The 24,906-nt window shown below is 37.8% G+C and overlaps 2 protein-coding genes across 2 annotated transcripts in view; one reads left to right on the top strand and one right to left on the bottom strand.

Moving 5' to 3' along the window:
• The window catches only part of phlpp2 (PH domain and leucine rich repeat protein phosphatase 2), a 78,472-nt gene extending 62,400 nt beyond the window's left edge, over window positions 1-16,072 (top strand). Inside the window, exons 12-19 of the mRNA XM_039669774.2 lie at window positions 886-1,041; window positions 3,427-3,627; window positions 3,732-3,894; window positions 7,761-7,891; window positions 7,989-8,102; window positions 10,495-10,689; window positions 12,029-12,260; window positions 13,182-16,072. Of these exons, the coding sequence (XP_039525708.1) occupies window positions 886-1,041; window positions 3,427-3,627; window positions 3,732-3,894; window positions 7,761-7,891; window positions 7,989-8,102; window positions 10,495-10,689; window positions 12,029-12,260; window positions 13,182-14,456 (2,467 nt within the window). The 3' untranslated portion in view covers window positions 14,457-16,072. The remainder of the gene's footprint in view (window positions 1-885; window positions 1,042-3,426; window positions 3,628-3,731; window positions 3,895-7,760; window positions 7,892-7,988; window positions 8,103-10,494; window positions 10,690-12,028; window positions 12,261-13,181) is intronic.
• A 2,871-nt stretch (window positions 16,073-18,943) lies between these two features.
• marveld3 (MARVEL domain containing 3) lies at window positions 18,944-24,740 on the bottom strand. Its single transcript, XM_039669871.2, has 4 exons — window positions 24,631-24,740; window positions 23,571-23,800; window positions 23,371-23,471; window positions 18,944-22,114 (listed from the first exon to the last, which is right to left on the bottom strand). The coding sequence occupies exons 2-4, from the start codon at window positions 23,795-23,797 to the stop codon at window positions 21,507-21,509; spliced, it is 936 nt and encodes a 311-aa protein (XP_039525805.2). The 5' UTR covers window positions 23,798-23,800; window positions 24,631-24,740; the 3' UTR covers window positions 18,944-21,506.
• Between the last annotated feature and the right edge of the window lie 166 nt (window positions 24,741-24,906).

Here is a 24,906-nt window from a genome sequence, read left to right as displayed (position 1 = left end):
CTCAATCACAATTTTTATCAAAAAAAAATCCCAAATTGATCCAACCGCCCACTGTTTTTTTTTTTCCGGATGTTTTAAAAGTGTTTATTCCGCAGAAACAAAATGTGACAAATGAGTTTGGAATTAAATGATGATGAAGAAATAGGTCGAATTTGTATTATTGGACTAAATATTCCTTTTGAAGGTGTCTTGGCACTGATGTTTTTTTTTTCAGTATCATCCATTTAAGACTGAATACTCACCCCCATGTCATCCAAGATGTCCTCGTCATTCTTTCTTCAGTCAAAAAGAAATTAAGGTTTTTGATGAAAACATTCCAGGATTTTCTCAATATAATGGAGTTCAATGGGAACCAAACGGTTCAAGGTCCAAATGAGAGTTTCAGTGCAGCTTCAAAGGGCTTTAAACGAAACCAGACGATGAATAAGGGTCTTATCGAGCGAAACGATCAGCCATTTCAAAAATAAATAAAAAAGTTTAAGTTTTATAAGCACAAATGCTCACCTTGCTCTGTTCTGTGATGCGCGCTCATGACTCTCCTGTTCAAACTCGTTCATCAAAATGAACAAATCTTTTTTTGAGTCATTTGGTTCATTGAATGAACCAAATGACTCGAAAAAAAGATTTGTTCATTTTGCACTGAAACTGTTATTTGGAACTTGAACCATTTGGACCCCATTGAAGTCCATTATATGGAGAAAAATCCTGGAATGTTTTCATCAGAAACCTTAATTTCTTTTTGTCTGAAGAAAGAAAGACATGGACATCTTGGATGACATGGGGGTGAGTAAATTATCAGCAAAAGTTTTTTTTAAAGTGAACTACTCCTTTAAGTGTCGCAGTGTTTTTCCTCTCATCTCGTTCTTTATCCCTCATTGCTTTCAGACTTCTTAGCAGTCTGAGTCTGCGTAAACTGCTGGCTGGAAACAATAGGTTGGAGAGACTGGCTGACCTGCTTGACCACATCCCACTGGAAACACTCGACCTGCAGCACAACAAGTTGCGAGAACTGCCAGAAAGCTTCTTCTACAAGGCCTTAAAGTAGGTCACTCCCTCCTTCTGTCCTCTCTCTGTTCCTCTTATTCTCTGGGCTGGGCTCTCTCTCTCTCTCCCTCTCTCCGTTTTCCTAATGTTTTTCATCTTTTTCTTGCGATTTCTTCATGTGACAGGTGCAGTGTTAGCTGCAGCTGTGTCTCTGTCTGTTCTGTGGACCTTTAGCCCTGAGCTCTTGAGCTCTTCATTAGACCTCCTAGCCCTCTACTGGAACCTAACAAATCAGGGAATTCTCTTGAAACTTCTCTTTGGAAATAATAATCGCTATATATATATTGTCTGCGGAAGATGTTACAGATACTGTATACTCAGAGTTGCAGAGCTACTTTTAAATAATCAGTAGCCTGTAGCTAAAGTTTCAAAATAGTTAAACTAGAGTCAAGCCACTAACATAAATTATGGGACTGACAGCTGATTAGCAAAATGATTTTATAGAAGTGTTTTTTTTTTTTTTTTTTTTTTTTTTGTATTGTGTTTAATGTTGTTGTTGTTTCTTTTTCTCTGTCCAGCGCTTTGATCAACGCATGGTTGTTGTAAAGCGCTATATAAATAAAAAATTGATTGATTGAAAATTGATTGATAAATTATCCAAATATAGTTTAAAGTTATTCAATTGGGCATTTTATAAATTAAATATCAGATTATGTAATTTATAATTTAATCAGAGCAGTGTTTTTCAGACTCGTGAAAAAAAATTTAATTAAAAGAATAGCTCCCAAAAATGAAAGTCATCCCATAATTTACTACTAATTACATATATATGTATGTATGTATATATATATATATATATATATATATATATATATATATATATATACACACACACACACACACACACACACACATATATATATATATATACACACACACACACACACACACACACACACACACATTTATATATATGAAGAGTTCAGATGCAAATCTGATGCAAATCCTCTAAGTGCCATTTGAAATTTTCTTCTAGAATGATAATTTTTTATCAGGCTTGTTTATTTAAGTTCAGTAATTTCACTTAAATGACAATTAATAGATATCTTCATTGCTATTTAAGTGACATTACTGAACTTTAATATATAGGCTTGATAAAAATTATCATTCTAGAAGAAAATTTCAAATGGCACTTAGAGGCTTTTGCATCTGAACTCTTCATATATATATATATATATATATATATATATATATATTAGTCTCAATTATGCTAAAATCATACGGGTCCTAAACATAAAAATTAAGAGTAGCAATACACTATTGCTACTGTTGGCAAGCAGCTTCTTCCTTCATTTTATCTGGCCCAACCAGATGTCAGTGGGCGGAGTTAGTGTAAATAGCCTCTGCCAAAAAGGCGGGATATTTAAATATAGGCTACCCTAACATTCACAAAGAGGTGTATGTGCAAAGTCAGAAAGCTGAGGAGAAAATAGCCAATTTCCACTTGTGTAGGGTGTAATGGAAAACTAATATAACTAGTAGCGTAACTTTAAGAAATTGGAGGCCATCCAGGCTTTAATATCCTCAAGACATCCCAACAAAGGTGCTATAGAGTTTGCATTGTTTCGTTTCAAAGGCAGATAGAGTTGCGAATCATCTGCATAACAGTGAAACGAGATGCCATGTTTCCTAAAAATGGACCCTAAAGGTAAGGTAATATAAAGAAAATAAAATGGGTCCAAGGATGGAACCCTGAGGGACCCCACATGTAAGAGATGCAGTGGAAGACACCAATTCCCCAAGACGTAACGGTAACGCTTCCTTTTACAGTCCAGTTACCCATGTAAATAAATACTGGGTAATAACTAGTACTAACCCTGAACCTACCCCTAAATTTACCCCTGTTCCATGTACTTACCTTATATTAGCCAGTACTTTCTAGGTAAGTACACACTGTAAGTACTGTACTGTAAAAGGAAGCGTTATCGACGTAACGAGAAAGTTCTTTCACCCAGATAAGATCTGAACCATTCTAATGCAGTACCACAATGCTCAAGACGAGAGAGCAATATAAAAGTTTATATTACTTTTAAAAGGATGTAATGAATAATATATTTTGTGTGTGTAACGAGCCCAACACTGTATAACACAGTATAAGTACACATGCTGTGCATAAAAGCAACTGACATTCTTCTACAAAGACTCTCATGGATGTGTAAAAGAAGATGGCTCAATGAGACACAGTAATATGAGCCAGAAAAGCCTGCAGCTCTTCCATTTCCTGTAGGTTAATTTACTTGTCAGCCATTAAGCATCTCTAATGCTGAAAGATGTACTGCGGTTATATCCAAGATGCTTTTTAGTTTTATCAACATTGCTGTTTAAATGAAACAAAAAGCAATATTCACCAAATCGCCTTTCCTTTTTCTGCTCGTCTACTAGTTTAAAGTATCTGAATGTGTCTGCCAATGCACTGGAGACCATCCCGCCGAGCAGCCAATCAGAGGAGAGCCTCAGCACCCTGCAGGAACTCTATCTCACAGGAAACAACCTGAATGAGAACTGCGCTGCTCTACTGGTGGGACATCAGAACCTGCGGGTCTTGCATATGGCTTATAACCAACTGCTGTCCTTCCCTGCTAGGTACTCCACTGACACCTTGAACTAGTATACTTCCATCTTCCATCTTTCATTCAAGAAAGATCAGCGCTTACATCTGGATAAATCACCCTTTGTTCTGTTTTCAGCAAACTCAGTAAACTGGAGGTACTGGAGGAGTTGAATCTGAGTGGGAACAAGCTGAAAACGATCCCCTCCACTGTGTCCAGCTGCAAGAGACTGCACACCCTCATCGCCCACTCCAACCATATCAGCGTGTTCCCAGAGGTCCTCAACCTCCCCGAGATTAAGGTCAGTGTGCGTTTGGGTGACACATGACGACCGGGGCATGTGAAAGCCTGGCCATAAATATTGTAAAGGATCTAAAGGGTCAACCACAGTGTCAACTGGTGGCAGGATCAAATGGAAAGCAGAAAAAAAGATCCCATTTTAAATGTATGGATAGAAAATTGATGCAATTTAGGTAAGTTGATTAGGTCATCATCAATGTTTATAGAGATAAATTATGGTTTGAATAAAACTATATACTTTTAATGATATTAAAATCCAAGTCTTAGAATTTAAATGTATACAATTTACATATACTACCAGCCAAAAGTTTGGAATCCTTTTTATAAGAAGTCTCATTTATATGGAAATAAAATAATGTCAAATGTTTTGCACCAATTGAAAAAAATGCATTGCATTAACCATGCTTGCATTTTAATCCATTGTATTTTTAAGGCTTGTATTTTTATGGGCTGAAATTCAACATGGTTGAATATTTAAGCTGTGAATATTTCAATTAAAAACATTTCAAACACATTTTCATTATTAAGAATTCAATAATCCATATTCACCTTTCATATTTCACTTCCAAAATTTTCAAACTGTTTAAAACACAACCTATAATATTCAACAGGCAATTTTTTTGTCCATTTTATTTTGCCTTGAAAATTCGCTTCCACAAATTCAGAGGTTCAAATTCGACAGTAAATACGCTCTATGCATGAACCCTGCTGACGTATGTCCAAAAGAATCCCAGTCAGCTTCTTTACTTCCGCTAGCGCGTTATGCCTTTGCAAAAATGAAAATATACAGGCTTTCACATGTTCACGTGTGTATTACATATTGTACCCCGCGTACTTAGTAGGGCTGGACCCGAATATTCGAATATTCGTTCGGTGGGTTGGTATTCGATTTGAAAATGTGACATTCGAATATTCGTTGTTTTTTTTGTTGTTGTTCTTTTTTGCACACCGGTTCTCATTCGAGCTTGAATATGTTTTGCACTATAAAATCTGGTGAAATATAATACTTAACATATAACTTTGTTATAGCTACTTAATAAATATATTTGCTTCTTGGACTACTAAAAGTGTTCTCCGGCTAGAGCGCAGTACAGCGGAGTTTGTGCATGCCTGCGCTTGTATTTTGGGTTAAGCTGTGTTGCTTTGACGTTGTGGAAAATAGAAAACAATAGAAACAAAATGTATTATCCTTTTTACCCGTTATTATCAATCTAAATTAATCTACAGCGAGACTTTGAGATTTTACTGGGACCTCACGTCACGTTCACATTTTTTTTTCTTCAGTTTTTCTATATTTCTATATATTTCTGTTTTTAAGTTATTTGTTTTTTTTATTATTATCGTTTTTATTTATTTAAAGGTGGAATGCCTAAGATTTTTGCATTAAAATATCCCAAAATCACAAGGCCAGTGTTATATATTTAGTTAAGATGATAACTTACAATATTCCAAATGTTTCAAACAATGTTTAAATTGCGAGAAAATTTAGATTTTAACTAACGGGGCGTGTGTGCTGGGAGTCGCCAGTCAATCGCGTCATATATCGCGTTACCTCGGTTTCCGCTCGTACTGCGTGTAGTCCTGGACAAACGCGAAAGTTGTAGTTGTGCGTTAGCATCTATCAAGCAACAAACGTCAGCTTGTTTCGCGCATTTGCTATGGAATGGAGCACAATTATTCTTTAGCGATTGCACCTGGTTCTGTCGACAAAGACAAGTCTCATAAACGCAAACGTCAACGAACGGGTCAACCAATCGACCCAAGAAGAATTTGGGACAAGAGAAATAAAACCATGCCAGGTGTGGCATTTCCTAAATGGAGAGAACTTCGTGAAAAACTCTAACTAGTAAGAGACGCCGATCTTGCATGTGTTTTACTTGACAGGCGAGTAACACAGTGTTCTGTATTCAAATTTCATGTCAGTAAACGGTGCAAAACAATTAGTATTATTGTTAGAATGTCTTGTTGTCCATGCATATGATGTGAAAAATCGTAAGGTCATATTCATCGCGAATACTTCTCGGAATGTGAACTGTTGGCTGTATCTTAGAAAACGACGTTTATCTGAAAAGTGTTTCAACCGTCCCGACTCTCCCCTAACATCTGTGATAATAACTAATTTACTTTTAAACCTGACTTTTCTTGCGGTTATTTCAGTTTAATGAAAAACAAGCATGTCATTAAACGCAACAGTTCTAGAAATCGAACTTTACCTCATCCATGACAACTAATTTTCGATTTTCGATTCGATTTCATCTGACTGATTTATCCACGGTGGAGTTGAAAACAACAGTTCCCATCATTCCGCGTTCCTCCACGGCGTCATCAAGCAAAGCCGTTGTTGTTGTTTTGAATGTAGCGCCCTCTAGCGGCATAAAATCTTAGTTATTGTAGCTTTAAATTTTGTTTTTATGTTTTTTTTATTTATTTATTTTTATTTATTTATTTTTTTTTAGGCTCGCACGCCGCCTCTTTATTTTAATCTACCCTACTTTGTCAGTTATTTGTTAGTGAAAAAATATTAGACTAACTTATTAAAAATATTGCTTAAGTTAACAGACCTGTGTGTGTGTTTTGCAGTGTCCGTTCTCGGAGCATAAGCTCTGCTCGCGTGAGGCGTGCCGCTTCCCGCTCGTGCGGTCCTGTAGTTTATTACAATTTTATTAATTCTGAACGTGTCACATCTCGCCTGTCTATCTATATTGCACCAAATACGACACTGCACTTCCTTGTGAAGTCGTTTGGATGAACGGTTCTCGAAATAATCAAAATGCAAACGGACAGACAGATATATAGAGATTCTGAAGCTTCGAATATTCGATGTTCATTACTACCGAAGCTTCAAAGCTCAAAAAATGGCATTTGGACCAGCCCTAGTACTTAGTTAAGTGAAGTCTGGCAAAATGTAATTGTTTTTGTCCCCAAATCAAACCAAATATTCTTTGTTTTGGGGTGTCGTTTGTTACACACATTGGGTCTCATTCATGAAACACGAGCAGAACGAATTTTTGTGTAAATCGTGTGTAAACTGGTTCTGGCGTAAATTTTCGGATTCATTAAAATGTTCGTATTTTCCGAATGTTAGTTGGTACGCAAGAAATCTACACCTGCTCCCAGCCACGCGTAAATGGTGCGCTTAACATCCGAACGTTTTGCTCATTAATAAGGCTGCATTTTAATTCACCTTAATCGGGTACATATTTAAACAGCATTTTGAAAAAAATATTTTATATAGTAAGTAATTACATACGGTTTTTCTTTTTTACTTCTATTATGAGAGCCAGTAATAGCAGATCTGGTGATCGATGGTGGTCCTTCTCCAGTTTGAATAAGATTTTTCCAAAGTGAACTAATACGTTTTTTGCTGTCAAGCTTAATGTCGAACCATTTTCTTCTCACTTCTGGGACTGTTCGATTTAACAGATGAAACTCCATTAACTGCATCTGTAATGCTACCAAGCTTCCTTTTTTAGGACCTGATACGCCACTATGTAAATAAAATTGGTGTTTTGAATGAACTTCTGATAATAAAACTTCAATTTCTGCATCCGAGAAATCTTTCTTTTTCATTCGCATTCATGTTATTATATGCCTATATATAGATGTCAGTCGGATATAATGGGCGGGATTTATGGTAATTGAGAATGAACGTGCACGCGCATCCCTTTTACGACTGGTTGGAATTCATTAACACACACTAACGTTTACGTAGTATTTGTGAATCAGGAGAAGAGTTTTTGGGAAGGTCTAATGATTTTTACACGCAAATCACTCTCATATTTACTCGTATATTTACAAATATTTCATGAATGAGACCCAGTATTTTACATTTAACGTTTCACGTGAACTATGCTGCTCTTTGTGTAGCTGGTAGATGTGAGCTGTAACGAGCAGACGGAAATCCTGTTGTCAGACTCTATGCCTTCCACACTGCAAGAGCTGGACCTGACCGGCAACAGTAGCCTCATGTTAGAGCATAAAACACTCAACCTCTTCAGGTGAGGTGCTACAAACACTCACTATGCAGCTGATGAACTCAGACCCAGGTGGATAATTGTTCTAGGTATTTATCGTCTGTGTCATTCTCTCTTCCAGTCACATAAGCACATTGAAGCTTGACCAGAAGCCAGCCGTGACAACAGGAGACGCACAGGCAACGTCCAACCTTTGGGATCATGGTTACGCGGAAATGTGTGGTCAAAGAAACAAGTGAGCAACATCTGAGTCAGGCAGACATGAGAGTCAAAGATTTAGAAAGAATGAGTGTGTCTAATTAAAGGAAGCAACAGAATGCCAAATGTTTTGTGTGCCATTCAGACAAACCTTTCCTGTCCAAGTGTGCGTTTTTTTGTCCAGAGAGAATCAGGGGCCGAAACGTTCTTAAAGTCCCCCTGTAGTCAATAATTTTGACTATATTTTGGGGAAAAAATCTTCATGCCTTAAAATAGCTTGAATTGAACTCTTGCCACATTTAGTATATGCGGTTCTGTTAATATGAAAATGATCCCCGCCTCCACTCACTCACACCAGCTCAGAGATCCACACGTTGATGTGATTTTACAAGGTAGTTTGTGAGGTCAGAAGCAACAGCGATTTCACACCGCGTTTTTTAAAACTGTCTTTGGTTCACTGCAGTTTCAAGAGAAAATACTCAGTAATGACTTAGATTTTGCACATGGTTTGGCTTAAAGCGTATTAAAAATACCACATAGATATATAAACAACATTTAAAAGCTTGATTTTCACAACAGGGGGACTTCAAAAATATAATTCTTTCTTACTTTTTTTACTTATTTTATTACTTAAGGGAGTAGTTCACTTTAAAAAAAACTTTTGCTGATAATTTACTCACCCCCAGATGTCCATGTCTTTCTTTCTTCAGTTGAAAAGAAATTAAGGTTTTTGATGAAAACATTCCAGGATTTTTCTCCATATAATGGACTTCAATGGGAACCAAACGGTACAAGGTCCAAATGAGAGTTTCAGTGCAGCTTCAAAGGGCTTTAAACGAAACCAGATGATGAATAAGGGTCTTATCAAGTGAAACGAGCGGTCATTTCAAAAATAAATAAAAAAGATTACGTTTTATAAGCTCAAATGCTCGCTTCGCTCTGTTCTGTGATGAGCGTTTGTGACTCTCCTGTTCAAACTCGTTCATCAAAATGAACAAATCTTTTTTTTTTTCTCGAAGGGTCCTAGATAAGACTCTTATTCATCGTCTGGTGTCGTTTAAAGCCCTTTGAAGCTGCAGTGAAACTCTCAGTTGGAATTTGAACCGTTTGGTTCCCATTGAAGTGCATTATATAGAGAAAATCCTGGAACGTTTTCATCAAAAACCTTAATTTCTTTTCGACTGAAGAAAGAAAAACGTGGACATCTTGGATGACATGGGGGTGAGTAAATTATCAGCAAAAGTTTTTTTGAAAGGGAACTACTCCTTTAATATTTTGTATGCCCCAAAATACTTCTTAAGGATGTTCCTATCTTTGTTCTTGATCAAATTATTGAAAAGAAAAAAACTTACAGTTATCATAAACTTCAATTTGTCTTAAATCCCCAAAGGTAAGATGATTAATGAATTATTGGGTTATTTCAAGTGTGAAGCTTAATAACATCAGACTAGCTACATATATAATACATATTACTATGGATGTGCACAAGTAATAAAAGACATACATTTTCTCACAGAGAAGGGATGCTTCACCCACAAATGAAAATTCTGTCATAATTTACTCACCCTCAATTTATGAGTTTGTTTCATCTGTTGAACACAAAGAAGATATTTTAAAGAATAAAGTTGACGGCACCCATTGACTTGGATAGTATTTTTTTCCTACTATGGAAGTCAATGGCAACCGTCAACTGTTTGATTACCTATATTTTTAAAAATATATTAAGAAAGAAACTCATACAGGTTTGGAACAACTTTTGGTTGAGTATATGTTGACAGAATTTTCATTTTTGCGTGAACTATCCCTTTAAATAGGGACGCAGAGTGTTGAACTTCCGCCAAGCCAGTCTCAACAAAAATAGTGTGCGTGCTTATAGTTATTATGGTAATTTGCACAAATCCAGCCCTAGGATTTTTACATTTTTTTTTTTCTGGAATCTGGCCCCAGATATTTTGCTATATCATTAATGCGGCTTTGAGACAACTAATTCACATACAAATAAATAGCCTTGGATGGCATAAAATAATAGCTGGCATTCTCAGAATAATCATAGCTTTGGTTTTCGCAGAAGATTTTGTTACCAGGGGGCAAGACGCAGCAGGGGGGCAGGTTTAAATGCAGAATGCTTCCCATAGGCTTAAAGATCTTGTTTCTACATGTTTAATGTGGCATTAGTGTGCTTGGCTCCCCCTGCGAAGGGCATTACCTCCACAGTTTCAAAGCAATCAGTCTCAAATATCGAATCCTCTTTCTGTACTCTATATCCACCAAGGGGGGCCACTTTTGTGCGTTTGTCAGGTAGAGTGAGTTTGTGTATGTGCCTATATAGGTGTATCCATTACCAGTCAATGAAATGTGTTGGTAATGTGGTTGGGTGTTGTTTTCATGAAGAGCATTTGTTCCATTGAAATCTCGTGTTTTACCTTCAGGTTGTGTGTGTCTGTGCTGGCTGTGGATCGCTTCGGGGACAGTCCAGAGGCTGCTTATGGGATTTTTGATGGTGACCGTAATGAGGAAGTTTCCAGGTTACTGCAGTGCACCATGGGAGATGTATTGGCAGAGGAGATACAACACTCCAGTGTGGATAGTGTATACATGTGCAACACTTTCCTTACCTCTCATAGGTGTGTTTTGCACACATTTGTTGATTAAGCATGATTTGAGCTTTTTTTTTTCCTTATTAAAACATTTCGTACGCTTCACCTTGCTTGTACAATAATTGATAACACCTGATAGCTTGTCACTTAGTATGGATTTCTAACTGATGAACAAACATTATTGTTTACAGTAGCTCTCTTGAATACTTGATTCTGATTGGTCAGACATGTTACATTCAAATATATTTGTATTATGACCACTAAACTATATAATCAACCATTGTGCTGCTTACACTGTGCTACTTGTACAATAATGTACAATCAAATGAATAATATATGATTCACGTGATTGATACTAGATTGACAGTTTTACATTTCAAGATTGAACAGCTTTGATGCATTTAAGTCTTCCTGGTAAGATCATATTTTACGATTTAGGATGTTGTAATTACAATATCAAGTGCGTTCAAAAGACTTTGGTTGGAGCAAATGGAAATGTACCCTTTCTACTAAAATACAGCAATTTTTTTAACTCTACTTCTACAAAACGATGAAGAATGCACATCAGGTGTATTTTTCCTTTTTTAATTCAACTCATGAAAGTCATTTTATAATATATAGTATGTAATATGTATATATTGTAAGTGTACAATACTATAGAGTGCCGAATTTACGACATCACTCTGTAGGCCAAAACGCGGAAGTGAGTTAGCATTTTAGCACTCCCGGTTCCCTCGCTCTAAAGTCTATGGGATTTTTCAATGGGTTTTTGCTAAATCGCCTGAAATAAGGTCTGTGGTGAACAAAGCCTCTAAATATTTTCACGTTTTGATCTATGACATAGATCACACAGTTATAACCTGCTTGTGGTTTTTTAAACTTTATATAGCCTTCAAAATGTATAAATTTTGGATTAACTTGTAAAGATTATCTTGATGGACAAAACGTGTAAGGGTCACAACCCTTTGTTGAACACAGATCTTATTTTTTGCGATTTTCCAAAAGTCCATGGGGAAAATACATAGCTTTTTCGATTGAGGAACCCATGCGCCGCTAGCTTCCCAGTTGTCCTACAAAGTGACGTCATCACTTCGGCACTCTGTTGTATTTTGTACATGTAATTTAGCTAGTTTGATTGAAATTTAATAAATTGCAGCCAACACAAATACTGGATCTGCCATATTTCGTCTTCAAAGAAACTTCAAAGAAAATCCCAAGTTTCCCACTTGTAATTACGACTTGTTGTTAATGTGTGTTGAACTTGTAAATATGACTTGAACACACCATAGTTCACAAACAGCCTTCAATTTTTGGTTATATGAGTAATAAATGCATTTCTCTTGTTGCTGTTGTGCAATTTTTGCAGGAAACTTGGCATGGCAGGCCAGAAGCTAGGTGCCTCTGCTCTACTTTGTTACATCCATCATGAGTCCTCCGAGCCTGGCAGCTACTTTAGCCTCACTGTGGCCAACGTAGGCACCTGCCAGGCTGTACTGTGTCGTGGTGGGCGACCTCTTGCACTCTCGAAGGTTTTCAGCCTAGAACAGAGCGCTGAGGAGATGGAGCGTGTCAAACTGGCTAAAGCTATTATCACTGAGGTATTGACCCTTTCTAAGTTCATACCTGCAAGTTAAAGGAGTAGTTCAAACTTTTGCTGATAATTTACTCACCCCCATGTCATCTAGCCATGTCTTTCTTTCTTCAGTTGAAAAGAAATTAAGGTTTTTGATGAAAACATTCTCCATATAATGGACTTCATTGGGAACCAAATGGTTCAAGGTCCAAAAGACCGTTTCGGTGCAAACTGTTCAAAGGGCTTTAAACGATTTCAAACGATGAATAAGGGTCTTATCAAGCGAACCGATCGCTCATTTAAAAAAATAAATAACAAAGTTCACGTTTTATACGCTCAAATGCTTGCCTTGCTCCGTTCTGTGCGACTCTCCAGTTCGAACTCATTCATCAAAATGAATGAATCTTTTTCAGAGTCAATTTGTTCATTTCGTTTGTTGAGTTAACCAAATGACACGAAAAAAGATTCGTTCATTTTGATAAACGAGTTCGAACAGGAGAGTCACGAAAGCGCATCACAGAACAGAGCAAGGCGAGCATTTGAGCTTATAAAACTTAAACTTTGTTTTTTTGTGTTTTTATTAAATGAGCGATCGTTTCGCTTGATAAGACCCTTATTCATCGTCTGGAATCGTTTAAAGCCCTTTCAACAGTTTGCAGTTTGCATTGAAACTGTCTTTTGGACCTTGAACCGTTTGGTTACCAGTGAAGTCCATTATATGGAGAAAAATCCTGGAATGTTTTCATCAAAAACATTTCTTTTCGACTGAAGAAAGAATGACATGGACATCTTGGATGACATGGGGGTGAGTAAATTATCAGCAAAAGTTTTTTTTAAAAGTGAACTACTCCTGTAACTGGCTGACGCTTCATTTCGTCTATATGTCCATGGGTGAGAAGTAAGAGCTTATTTGTGTCTTTAATCAATTGGCTCTTTTGTGCTTTAGGATAACAAGGTGAGTGGGGTGACATGCTGCTCGCGGTTACTTGGCTGTTCCTATCTGTTTCCTTGGGTCCTTCCCAAACCCTGGGTGCACACAGAGCCTTTGTGTTCCCAGGATGAGTTCCTGATCCTAGGAAACAAAGCACTCTTCCAGAAGGTTTCATACCAGGAGGCAGTGAGCACTGTGTTAGCTGTCAGAGACCCCCGCGCCGCTGCCAAAAAGCTCTGCACGCTGGCACAGAGCTATGGGTGCCGGGATAATGTCGGAGCAGTAGTGGTGGCTTTGCATATCGGAGAAGACAGCTGTACGTGCGAGCCTCCTCTCTTGACCGCAGAAGCCCGAGGACCACCTGCCCCGACACCTTTACCGATCTCTGTCTCCCCCGGTGACCCCGCCACACCCTCATCTAGCAGCGGCATTGCCTCGGAGTTCAACAGCGAGATGTCCGCCTCAGAAGTTGGCAGCGAGGCTGGGTCCACTGCCTCAGATGAGCACCCCTCTTCAGGACCGACAGCTCGTCCCGAGCGTCGCTGTAGTCTTCACCCTGCTGCTACCTTGTGTAACACGGGGCCGCTGGCGAGTCTGGGGCCAGGGGCGCACCCGGCTCTGTTCCAGCGTCAACCTTCCAGCGCCACTTTCTCCAGCAACCAGTCAGACAATGGGCTCGACAGCGACGACGAGGCTCCTTTAGAAGGCGTCATCTCAAACGGGAGTAAGCTAGAGGTGGAGGTGGACATTCACTGCTGCGCTTTTCAGCTGCGCTCTGGACCACCCGAAAGTCCCAAGGACCTGGACGGCCGCCACGATTTGAGGGGCTCGGACTATCCCAACAGCAAAATGCGTCGGCAAAACAGTGTTGTGGTTTCTGCCACCAACGGCTGCCTACTGGCTGTATGTGGCCGAGAGATCTCGGATCTGAAGAAGTCTCCTTCCACCTCCAGCCTCTTTGGGAAGAAGCTCTCCAATGGCTCGGTAGTGGCTCTGGAGGATAGCCACAACATCATTGAGGTAGCACTCGAGGCCCCCAAAAAGAAATCGGGATATTTTGCCGCACCAGCCCAGCAAGACCCAGAAGACCAGTTAATTATACCGCCTAGTCTGGAGCAGGACGTGCGGGAGCAGCTGAGAGGCCAGAGTCCTGTGGTTCCCGGGCCACCGCCTCCTTCAACACCGCCCTCAACAAGAGACCCCAACTGGGACCATCCTCACCCCACCGTCCCCGGTCTCCAGCACCCCACCACCGTCCTGCAACAGGACGTCTATGACACGGCTCTATAGTGGGTGCAAGCGGGCCGCAACGTTGGAGCATCTCCGCATCATAGTGCCACATCAAAGAGGCTAGCACGCACTTCCTGCCTTCGAGATATTCCAGTTCTTATTTACCATCACGTGTGGGTCCCTGCATGTGCATTCCTGAGCTGATCCGCGCACCTCCGAAGGGTGGAAATGGGTGCAAGTGTCAGGACCGATGAAATCAAGAAGATTGAGGTCTTTGATTGAGGAAATACATGGGCTATTCCTGACCAAAAACCACAGCATGGAGCTAGAGTACCTCATTCATCACCATGCGCGAGTTCATTTTCGACATTCGCCCTTTATATCAAAGGTCACAGGCTTAAGTAGGCTTCAATGATCACATTTGCCTTCTGGTGGGAAGATACTATCAGCTAAACTGAGACCAAAAGATGAGAAAAGTGCCTCTTGACCATGGTTGAGGTTCTGAGAGCCTTTACTGTTCTGGTGTACTTGCAGTTTTGTTCTTCTACCTTCCCGTAGTGGAAACTACTTTTGAAGTCCGTGAGGAATATTTCTGAGGGTCAAAAGGATCTCTTCCCCATCTGACCTGCTGGTAACATCCCGCTCCATTTCATGGAAAAAGAGTAGTTGTTGAGAAAGACCAGAGCTTTCGCCACCTCCCCTGATCTCCTCACTTGTATGCATACGGGATCTCCCAGACAAAGCTCTCTGGATCACTCTGAAGAGTTCAGTGAACCCAACCTACCTGGAGCCTAGTGATGGAGGTCAGCGTAAGATGGAGGCAAAAACCTCTACTCCTTAGTACATCCAATACTCAGTGGAAGTGTTGTCACACGTTTATGGCTACGGTCAATTGGGGAGCAGAAAGACCTCTGAAAATCATAACTTGAGCCGTCTCGGGTTGTACTTGAAGTTTCGAGTGTGCCATGACTACATGACAGAGCTCATACTATTAAGCCTCGAGCCATGAAAATGTCATTGGGTCTTTGTAGTAGTGTGGTTTTGCTGTTCTGAGTGAGTTTGGGATATTTTCTCATCTCATTATCAAGGAAAAAAGTGAAAAGCTGACTTTTTTTTTTTTTTTTTGAGGGGCACAGGGCATACAGTATGATATCATGTATTGTGCGGTGTGTGTGTGCTCTATTTTAGCCATGCATGGTACGTATAAGGAAACATGCTGGTTAGAGTTTTGTTTTATTTTAATAAGGGGACCAGAGGGAAAAAGAAGTATTATTGCGTATGGGGTCATGTGAGTTTGTAATTGCCACAATCACAGTATCAAGGAATTCTGTGCAGTAAAACACTGTGCCCGTGGTTTGAGGAGACATCTAGTGGGGTTTATTGGAAACAACAGTTTTTTTTCCAGGGTTTTCCCTGCAAGTTTTTATTTTTTTTTTGCAATCCATTAATCCATTTCCAACTTTTTTTTTTTTTTTAAATAAATTAATTAAAATTAGGGAAATCAAGTGCAAATCCCACTGTTCATTTTAAGATGTTATCTGAGGCCCACTCAGTTTTATTGAACTAAATGTATTAGATGCACTCTCATAATTCATTAGAAACTGTCTTTACACAGGTGTGCAGGGGACACAACACTTAAAATGTAAAAATCGCATCTCGTAAAAAAGAAAAGAAAATTGTCAGCATTGGCATGATATTAAAAAAATCCAGTACTTGAATCTGATCATCCATGAAACTTTCACCTTGAAAATGTACTTAAAGGGATACTCCACTTTTTTTTTTTTTTTGGGAAATAGGCTCATTTTACCACTCCCCCAGAGTTAAAAAGTTGGGTTTTAATGTTTTCAAATCCATTCAGCCGATTTTTTATATTTAAAAGAATATCAGTCACCAGACAGTTTCTGGTCTCATTGACTTCCATAGTAGGAAAAAAAATGTATACTATGGAAGTCAATGAGACCAGAAACTGTCTGGTTACTGATATTCTTTTAAATATCAGAAAATCGTCTGAATACATTTGAAAACGGTAAAACCCAACTTTTTAACTCTGGGGGAGTGGTAAAATGAGCCTATTTCCAAAAAAAGTGCAGTATCCCTTTAAGTACATTTGTATGCTCAGATATTCAAAATATTCATTTTGTCAATTATTTCCATTACGGCAGTCATTTTGAGTGTTTCAGCTTCATGGTCAGCTGGTAAATGCTCTTTGTGCCAAACTTGCATACCGATTTGTGTTTGCTATAAGCTGTGAGGAAAAGGCCACCGTGTAACTAATCTGGATCCTGGTATTTAACACCCAAGAAGATATTGAATCGACCTTTTACTGCCATTGACTTTTCTGCAAGCATTAGAGAGTCATTTCTGGTGTTCATTTTAATCGTCTACAGGCCTAAAACTGTAGCTCTTGTGCCAAAAGATGTAGTAGTGGTATTTGAAGGTAGGCAAGTTATTTTAGTATTTCATCCGTCCCTCGGGTGCTACTGAGAGCTGAAGCCAGTGGTGTGGATGCTGCAGCCTCGCATGACTCATAGGTTTTTTTTCTTTAATAGTCATAAAGCAGGTTTTCCCTCAAATTTCTTTAGTGTTTCTATTTCGATCATTTTTTTTTTTTTCGTGTTCAAAAATGTCAAGTACATTTTGCTGGATATTGATACCTAGACTCCCTAAATTTAAGTGCATCAAGCATTGTTGTACAATCATATGAAGTAAAAGAGTTTAACACTGTATAAGCACTTTGTACATAGCTCAGAGAATCTATAGACATATTTAAGAATAGCATTTTAGCTATTTGTTGAGATGCATATAAAATCAATATTAGGCTGTGACTTATGGCCTCTTTCAGAAAGTTGCTATTCTTTCTGTTACAACCCCTAAAATATGTCATTTCTTATGTTTGTTGGAGAGTAGAGATGTGGTTGTTGAGGCACAACATGCTGATTCATGATGATACTGTGCTAAGAGGCAGAGTTCAAGCACTTGATATCTTGCTTTGTTAGAAAGATGTTAGACTAACTCTGTATTTAGCTATAGAACCGTTTCATCCCCTGCAGTGCTTTATCCTTTTAAGGAAAGAGAAAAGTAATTTTTTCAAACAAATGTAATGGATACAGCATCTTAGACCCTCTATAGCCCTACTACATGCATATCTGCATCATACATGAAATGATATATGCAACAATCATACAAGTCCAATTAGATTATTAATCTGAAATTTATTAAGAATAGGACTGGGAAAATCCATAAATTTGTGCGAGTCAAATTCTTTTGTGGAAAATAATTTGTTTCTTCAGCTTAGGCGACTAAGCTAGTTGCTTTGCCACATGGACAAATGTTTTATTTTAGGGGCCGTTTACTTTACACGACATCGTTTTCAACTAAAACCGGAAAACTTTAAGCGTTTCAAAGTGCAATTTTTTGAAAACGATACTGTTATCGTCTCTGTGTAAACTACAAAAACCGTGAGGTTATGCACATTTGTTTATGTGTTCAGTCTATAGGTGTGTAGTGTTTCTTTACAAAGTGACATCGCCAACTACTGGACTGGCAGCAGAATGCAGGTTTTTTTGTATTTTTCACGGATCTTTGACGGATATGCGAAAAACGCAAAAGGAAAAACTTTTCCATTTTTAGTACATCGTTGTTGTGTAAACATATAGATCCCCTAAACATTTGCGATCTGTTCTCCTGGCCAAAACACGCTGAGGTGAAACTGCCAAATGCAGATTTCCTATGCGTAATAAGCCATAAGGTTTAGTGATTCATCAGTTAAAGGAGTAGTTCACTTTTGAAAAGACTTGCTGATAATTTACTCACCCTAATGTCATCCAAGATGTCCATGTCATTCTTTCTTCAGTCGAAAAGAAATTAAGGTTTTTGATGAAAACATTCCAGCATTTTTCTCCATATAATGGACTTCAATGGGAACCAAACGGTTCAAGGTCTAAATGAGAGTTTCAGTGCAAACTGCAAACTATTCAAAGGGCTTTCCAGACGACGAATAAGGGTCTAATCAAGCGAAACGATCGCTCATTTAAAAAAAAAAAACAAATAAAAAAGTTTACGTTTTATAAGCTCAAATGCTCACCTTGCTCTGTTCCGTGATGCGCGTTCGTGACTCTCCTGTCAAAATGAACGAATCTGTTTCAGAGCCAATTTCGTTGAATGAACCAAATGACTCGGGAAAAAGATTTGTTCATTTTGATGAACGAGTTCGAACAGGAGAGTCACGAACGTGCGTCACAGATCAGAGCAAGACGAGCATTTGATCTAATAAAACTTAAACTTTGTTATTTTTTAAAAAAATGTGCGATTGTTTCGCTTGATAAGACCCTTATTCATCATCTGGAATCGTTTAAAGCCCTTTGAACAGTTTGCAGTTTGTAATGAAAGTGTCTTTTGGACCTTGAACCGTTTGGTACCCATTGAAGTCCATTATATGGAGAAAAATCCTGAAATGTTATCAAAAATCTTAATTTATTTTCGACTGAAGAAAGAATGACATGGACATCTTGGATGACATAGGGGTGACAAAGTTTTTTCAAAAGTGATCTACTCCTTTAAATGCAAGGGCAGAGGTTATTCTTCCTATAGTTCACCCAAAAACAATAGTCACCCTCATCATGTCGTTTCAAACCTATGCATGACTTTCTTTCGTAAATGTTTTTTGGAGAATGTTGGTAATTGACTTCCATTGTATGGACAACAAACACTTTTCTCAAAATATCTTCTATGTTCAACAAGTTTGGAACAACATTAGTAAATTACGGCATAATTTCCATGGTAGGGTGAACTGTTCCTTTACAGGAAGACCACAAAGCACAGAACATCCCCGCTCACATTAAATTTTGGGATTTTTTTTGTTATTATATTTTAACTTTATAGGACAATTCTAATATTTTATCTTTGAGCATTAAGTATTCTTTTGTTGTGTGATTAGGATTTGTATGCCAGTGTGTTAGTGGTGTCATTGCACTAGAACATTATCTCGATCATGTTTATATTCAAACTGAACATAAAAGTTAGAGACATTATTCGCCATTGAATTCCCTTTAACTTTCTCTTCTAGGAACACTTATGCTGAACAAAAGGAACGTTTTACACAGCCATGATTTAGAAATTAAAAATATGATCACTTCCTTTTAATTAAGATACTTCCTCCTATCCATTTATAGGTTGAGTCCCACAAAAAGTGTTAACATTCTGGATTTTGATCAGAACATCTGTGTGTGCTTTGTGCTTTTGCCTGACAACCAATGGCGTGAGCTTGGGGGTGGGGCTATCTGTTAGTCTGACCAATGACAGAAGGGGGAGTGTTCAAGAAACAGTGATCATATTTGCACTTCAGTTTGGCAAAGCCTTCACCTAGTTCAACAATACAGTTTGTTTCTGCTTTTCCAAGTTCCAACTACGCAACCACGCATCTTTATCTGGCGTATTCATTGACCTTTTTGCACATAATCATGGTTCGTTCTGGACATACGAGGGTTAAGATGAAGTTCCTGTTGTTCGACATGTGACCAAAGCTTGATCTTGTCATAATTTCTGTACGTTTTGTTTTTAAGAGATGCTTTAATATTTCCTCTCAATGCCAAGAAGCTGAGGTTTATTTTTGTACTTCATCGTTTCATGCAAATTTATAGGTCCTCCAGTGCAGAATCTAGGATTAAACCGTCACCCGTCAAGGTACTATCTTTGAAGAGACTAATTATTCATGTATTTAATGTGAGAAGCATGCCCTATATATATATAAATGAATATAAATATATATATATATATAATATAAAGAATATATTATCATGTGATTATTTGTATAAAATATTAACTTTTGTTTATAACAAAATTGTTTTAATATCTGAAGCATAATGTATATTATATTTTTAAGTTTCTATTTTAACATGCAGTACACTGCTGAATATTTTCATCGTGTTAAATTATTTAATTGTTTTTAGTTTAGGAGACCATTTGAGTTGTTTTACTGATTTGGTAAAAGGACTAAACGCGAGCACTTTAGCTGTCTGTCAGCTAGGACTGTACTTCTTGGGGTTTTTAGAGTGGGTGCTGGCTCATCGTTTCATTTCAGATGCTGCTATGCTTAGTTTTGAGCAGAAAGCTGTATTTTTAATTGACTTTTCAGCCAAGTAGCAATAAAATTTTTACTGTGAAACATGCATCTTTGATCTCACAGAAGTTCTTTGTCAGATGTATTTGTTTTTTGTTTTAAATACTTTAATATTCCTAATAATAGATGCACATTTAAAAAGAAACACAAATGATTCAGCTTTAGGTTCAATTACAAACTGAGTCTCGTCTCATTGGCACCAAAGGTAGACAATTCACTAATGAATATGCATTATATAACATAGAATTAATTGTGTAATTTAACATATTACAGTATATTGTTTAATCAAATGATGAGTCTAAAGAAAAGTATAACATTTCAATTGAAGCTTTTATGCATAATGCATTATAAAGGTATTCACAATGTACGTTATAATGCATAAATGATTGTAACCAAAGTTAAAATGCATTATAATCGATTAATTGCATCTTACATACAGTACGTTTATGTAATGTGTGTTTGTGTACAGAGACACATATGCATATATACACACACATTATCACTGTAACGCAGCTTTGGAACAATCTTTTGTTAAAAGCGGTATATAAATGAAGATAACTTGGCATTATATACACACAAATTTATGTTAGATGCGATTAATCGTGATTAATTGATTTGACTGCACTAATTATAATATTAGCAGATTCCTTGTGGCATCTGAAATTGGTTGTTTTTCATGTTCTTTAATGCATTATAAATGTGTGTTCAATGAATGGATGTAGTTACACCTATTCATGAGACCATAGATGCATTACAATGCATACCTGATGCATTATATATAAAGGCTTTCAACAAATTGCTAGCTAAAGTTTTTTTCTATAAAAGTATAAAATGTGCAAAAGTCCTTTATAATAAAATTGAAAGTTAAAAAAAGCATATATGGAGAAAAAAAAATATATATATATATCCTTCAGATGTTGTAAAAATACTAACCAAAGCATTTACATGGGTGTGACGTCTATGATTCCCGCATTCATGAAATGGCGTAACACTCAGAGGTTGTTGTCTTCAGTCGGCCTGCGCTTCATCTTCCGCACACTTCTGAAGGCTCTGATGGCCAACACTGCACTGATGGGGAAAATAATAATCCCCAGGACACCAAACAGCCCTCCTGCAATGTCTGCCCCATTGAGATTGCACTCGAACCCTCTGTGACCTTTGCTGCTGTACATGGCTTCCCTCTCTTTACAGATGGAGTTGTTGTAGATCTCCTGGAGCTTTATGAAGTAGAAAGCGAGAGCGGGAATAAAACCAAGACCTATGAGCGCATCTGACAGGGCTTCGGCCAACAGCAGAGGCGGGAAACGGTAGGGCATGCGGAACACACCGAGGGCCAGCATGGCACCGGCATAAAGCATCAACGCTCCACCCAATGCCATGCTGTAGACGTAAGGGGGCAGTTTGAGTCGGTAGAACTGGTCGTCGAGCTGCTGGACCTTCTGCGCCTCTGCTCCAATGAATGCGTTGGATCCTCCATAATAGTACTGGTACAGACCGCCTAAGCTGGCGATATCCCGATATCGGCCCGAGTTACTATGGTTCACTCCGGCACAGATGATAATCAACAAACTTAAGAAGAATTCCATGGCCTGGCAGATGCCTACAAGACAAACACATGCACATTCAGAAATACCGTTTAGGGTCAATAAAGAAGTTAAAGGAGTAGTTCACTTTTGAAAAAACTTTAGAAAAAAAAAGATTCGTTCGAGTTCGAACAGGAGAGTCACAAACGTGCGTCACAGAACAGAGCAAGGCGAGCATTTGAGCTTATAAAACTTAAACTTTGTTATTTATCTATTAAATGAGCGATCGTTTCGCTTGATAAGACCCTTATTCATCGTCTGGAATCGTTTAAAGCCCTTTGAACAGTTTGCAGTTTGTACTGAAAGTGTCTTTTGGACCTTGAACCGTTTGGTTCCCATTAAAGTCCATTATATGGAGAAAAATGCTGGAATGTATTCATCAAAAACCTTAATTTCTTTTCCACTGAAGAAAGAATGACATGGATTTCTTGGATGACATTGGGGTGAGTAAATTATCAGCAAAAGTTTTCTCAAAAGTGAACTACTCCTTTAACCAATGTCTTTCCTGCTGACCTTCAATGGCCCAATTCAACCATAAGCAAAATTGAATGGTTAAATATAATAACATTTGAATTTCTTTTTTTGTTTTTATTGCCCAAGTAAGATTGTTGAACTTTCTTCTCCTGGGTCATTTCACCTTTGTTGTGAAAGTACCTTGACATTTGGAACAAGCAAGCAGGTAAGGAAAATTAACACCAAAAAAGTACTTTTTAAGGTAATAGCACAATATTGTTTGTAACACAATTGTTGTTTTAAAAGTAACTTTCCCCAACACTGTTTCTAATGTTACAAAATACTTATTTCAAATAAATGCTGTTCTTTTCAAGTTTCTATTCATCAAAAGAATCCTGAAAAATGACTTTCACGATTTTCACAAACGTATTAAGGAGCTGTTTTCAACACTGATAATAATAGGAAATGTTTCTTGAGCATCAAATCAGCATATTAGAATGATTTCTGAAGGATCATGTGACACTAAAGACTGGAGTAATGATGCTGAAAATTCATTTTAAAAACATTTTAGACATAATATTTATCAATATTACTTATTTTACTGTATTTTTGACCAAATTAATGCTGCCTTGGTGACCATTACAATTCTTTCAAAAACATTAAAACAATCTTAACCACCCCAATGTGTCAATAAAAACATACTAACATTTTTGTCATTTCATTTAATGAACAAAATCACAATTTTACACTATTATAACAGGCAAAAGCCCTGTAAACAAAGCAGGTTGAAGCAAACATAATTAGTTAAAAATGAATTTACCTCTGCTTGTTGTGATGTATTTTAGGGTGTAAAGGGCCCCTGTATGATGATCTGATTGACTGTCTTCGTAGTATGAAGGTAAAGTCTCAGTGTAACTGGGCCTGTAGAAAATATTAAAACATCAGGGCAGAAAGTCATGCGTACATACATACATAACTATTTTTGTAGGAGAGAAAGAGCACAATAAAATCCTTCCTTACACTCCCCGGCTATGATGCCGGGTGTCCTCGTACACACGGGAGTCCCTCTGTGTGTCAGCATCTCTTTGTTTGTCTCTGTGGCTTCGTGATCTGTCGTCTCCATCAGGTGTTCTTCTGTCCTCTCTGTGTCTCCTGTCCTGTCTGTGCTCGCGTCCCCCTTCATCATTCCTGTCTCGACCAGAGTAGTCTTTGCCCCGTGTGTGATGATGCGGGTTTGATTCTGGCATTTCCTAAGAAACGAGAACAGTTAACAAATTTATGTTCTATAAACGTTGTGGGAACAGTGATTTGCAATGTTGCTAAAATGTCCATGTTTTCTTGTCATGATTAGAACCTCATTTCAAGGGTTACGATGTTAGTACAACTTAAAGTAACCTCGGTTTTTACTTACAATATAACATTCTCTAAACATCTATTTGTAATATTCCAAGAAGGTTAACATTAACATGCATCAACAAATAACGTCACGAGGATGTTTCAAAATGTTCTCAGAACGTTTTATTTTAACATTATGAGAATATTAAGTCAATCAAGTAAAAACGTCATAAAGATATTCCAATAACGTTGTTCTAAGAACGTTTCTCTCAACATCATGAGAAGAACGCATAGAAATTATTAATAATGTTACATGAACGTTCAATAAACATTATACAATGAATCTTAACATTTACAATCTTTGCAAGACATTAGTGAACGTTGTGGCAACGTTCCCTGTTAGTAGCCTATTTCACAAGTTGCATGTGTTTTAAACTTTACGCACGTTCACGTGAATATAAAGTCCCCGGATAATGAAACCAACACAAGACATCGTTGTTATAAAATAACTGATGTTGGAGAGCTAGTTGTGGTGGTTACATAGTTATTCAATTTCTGATCTAAAAATATTGTTCAGTTTAATCATATGAATTACTTCTATAAAGTAAAGTAAAGTAAACATTTTACTTATCTCTCAATATGGTCTAATTTCCTGAATCAAATCACCAAAATAAACCGTAGCCTAGTAGGTAACGAAAATATTACATAATTCAGTAATAAAGCAAATAATTCACTCAAAGCCTACCTTTTACAAAAAAAAAATGAACGAAATAAGCAGTGATTTGTCTGAGTTTCGTTCAGTTCTCTGGTGTTATTGTTGCGGTGCTTCACACCTGTGAAACCTGTCTGACTCTGACCCCGCCTCACGGGTGCATTATAATGACGTCATGTGTTTAACTCGAAACGGTGTGCTGAAATGTCTCCATCATCCGAAATCGCGAAAAACAGTGACAAACGAAGGATTACACAAATCCCTGCCCAAAATGAATCTGTTGGTGATCGCTTTACTATCCGACATGGT

Source organism: Pimephales promelas, chromosome 1, assembly GCF_988280905.1.
Source record: "Pimephales promelas chromosome 1, fPimPro1.hap1.1, whole genome shotgun sequence".
In the NCBI taxonomy this organism is placed as follows: Eukaryota; Metazoa; Chordata; class Actinopteri; order Cypriniformes; family Leuciscidae; genus Pimephales; species Pimephales promelas.
This window is presented reverse-complemented; position numbering and strand designations above follow the sequence as displayed.

Excerpts from the sequence above, each read along its gene's own strand:
- marveld3 (XM_039669871.2), bottom strand. The coding sequence starts at position 23,797 with ATGCCAGAATCAAACCCGCATCATCACACACGGGGCAAAGACTACTCT. Across the intron at positions 23,472-23,570 it reads CGGCATCATAGCCGGGGAGT|GCCCAGTTACACTGAGACTT; the intron begins GTAAGGAAGGAT and ends TATTTTCTACAG. Across the intron at positions 22,115-23,370 it reads ATACATCACAACAAGCAGAG|GCATCTGCCAGGCCATGGAA; the intron begins GTAAATTCATTT and ends TTTGTCTTGTAG.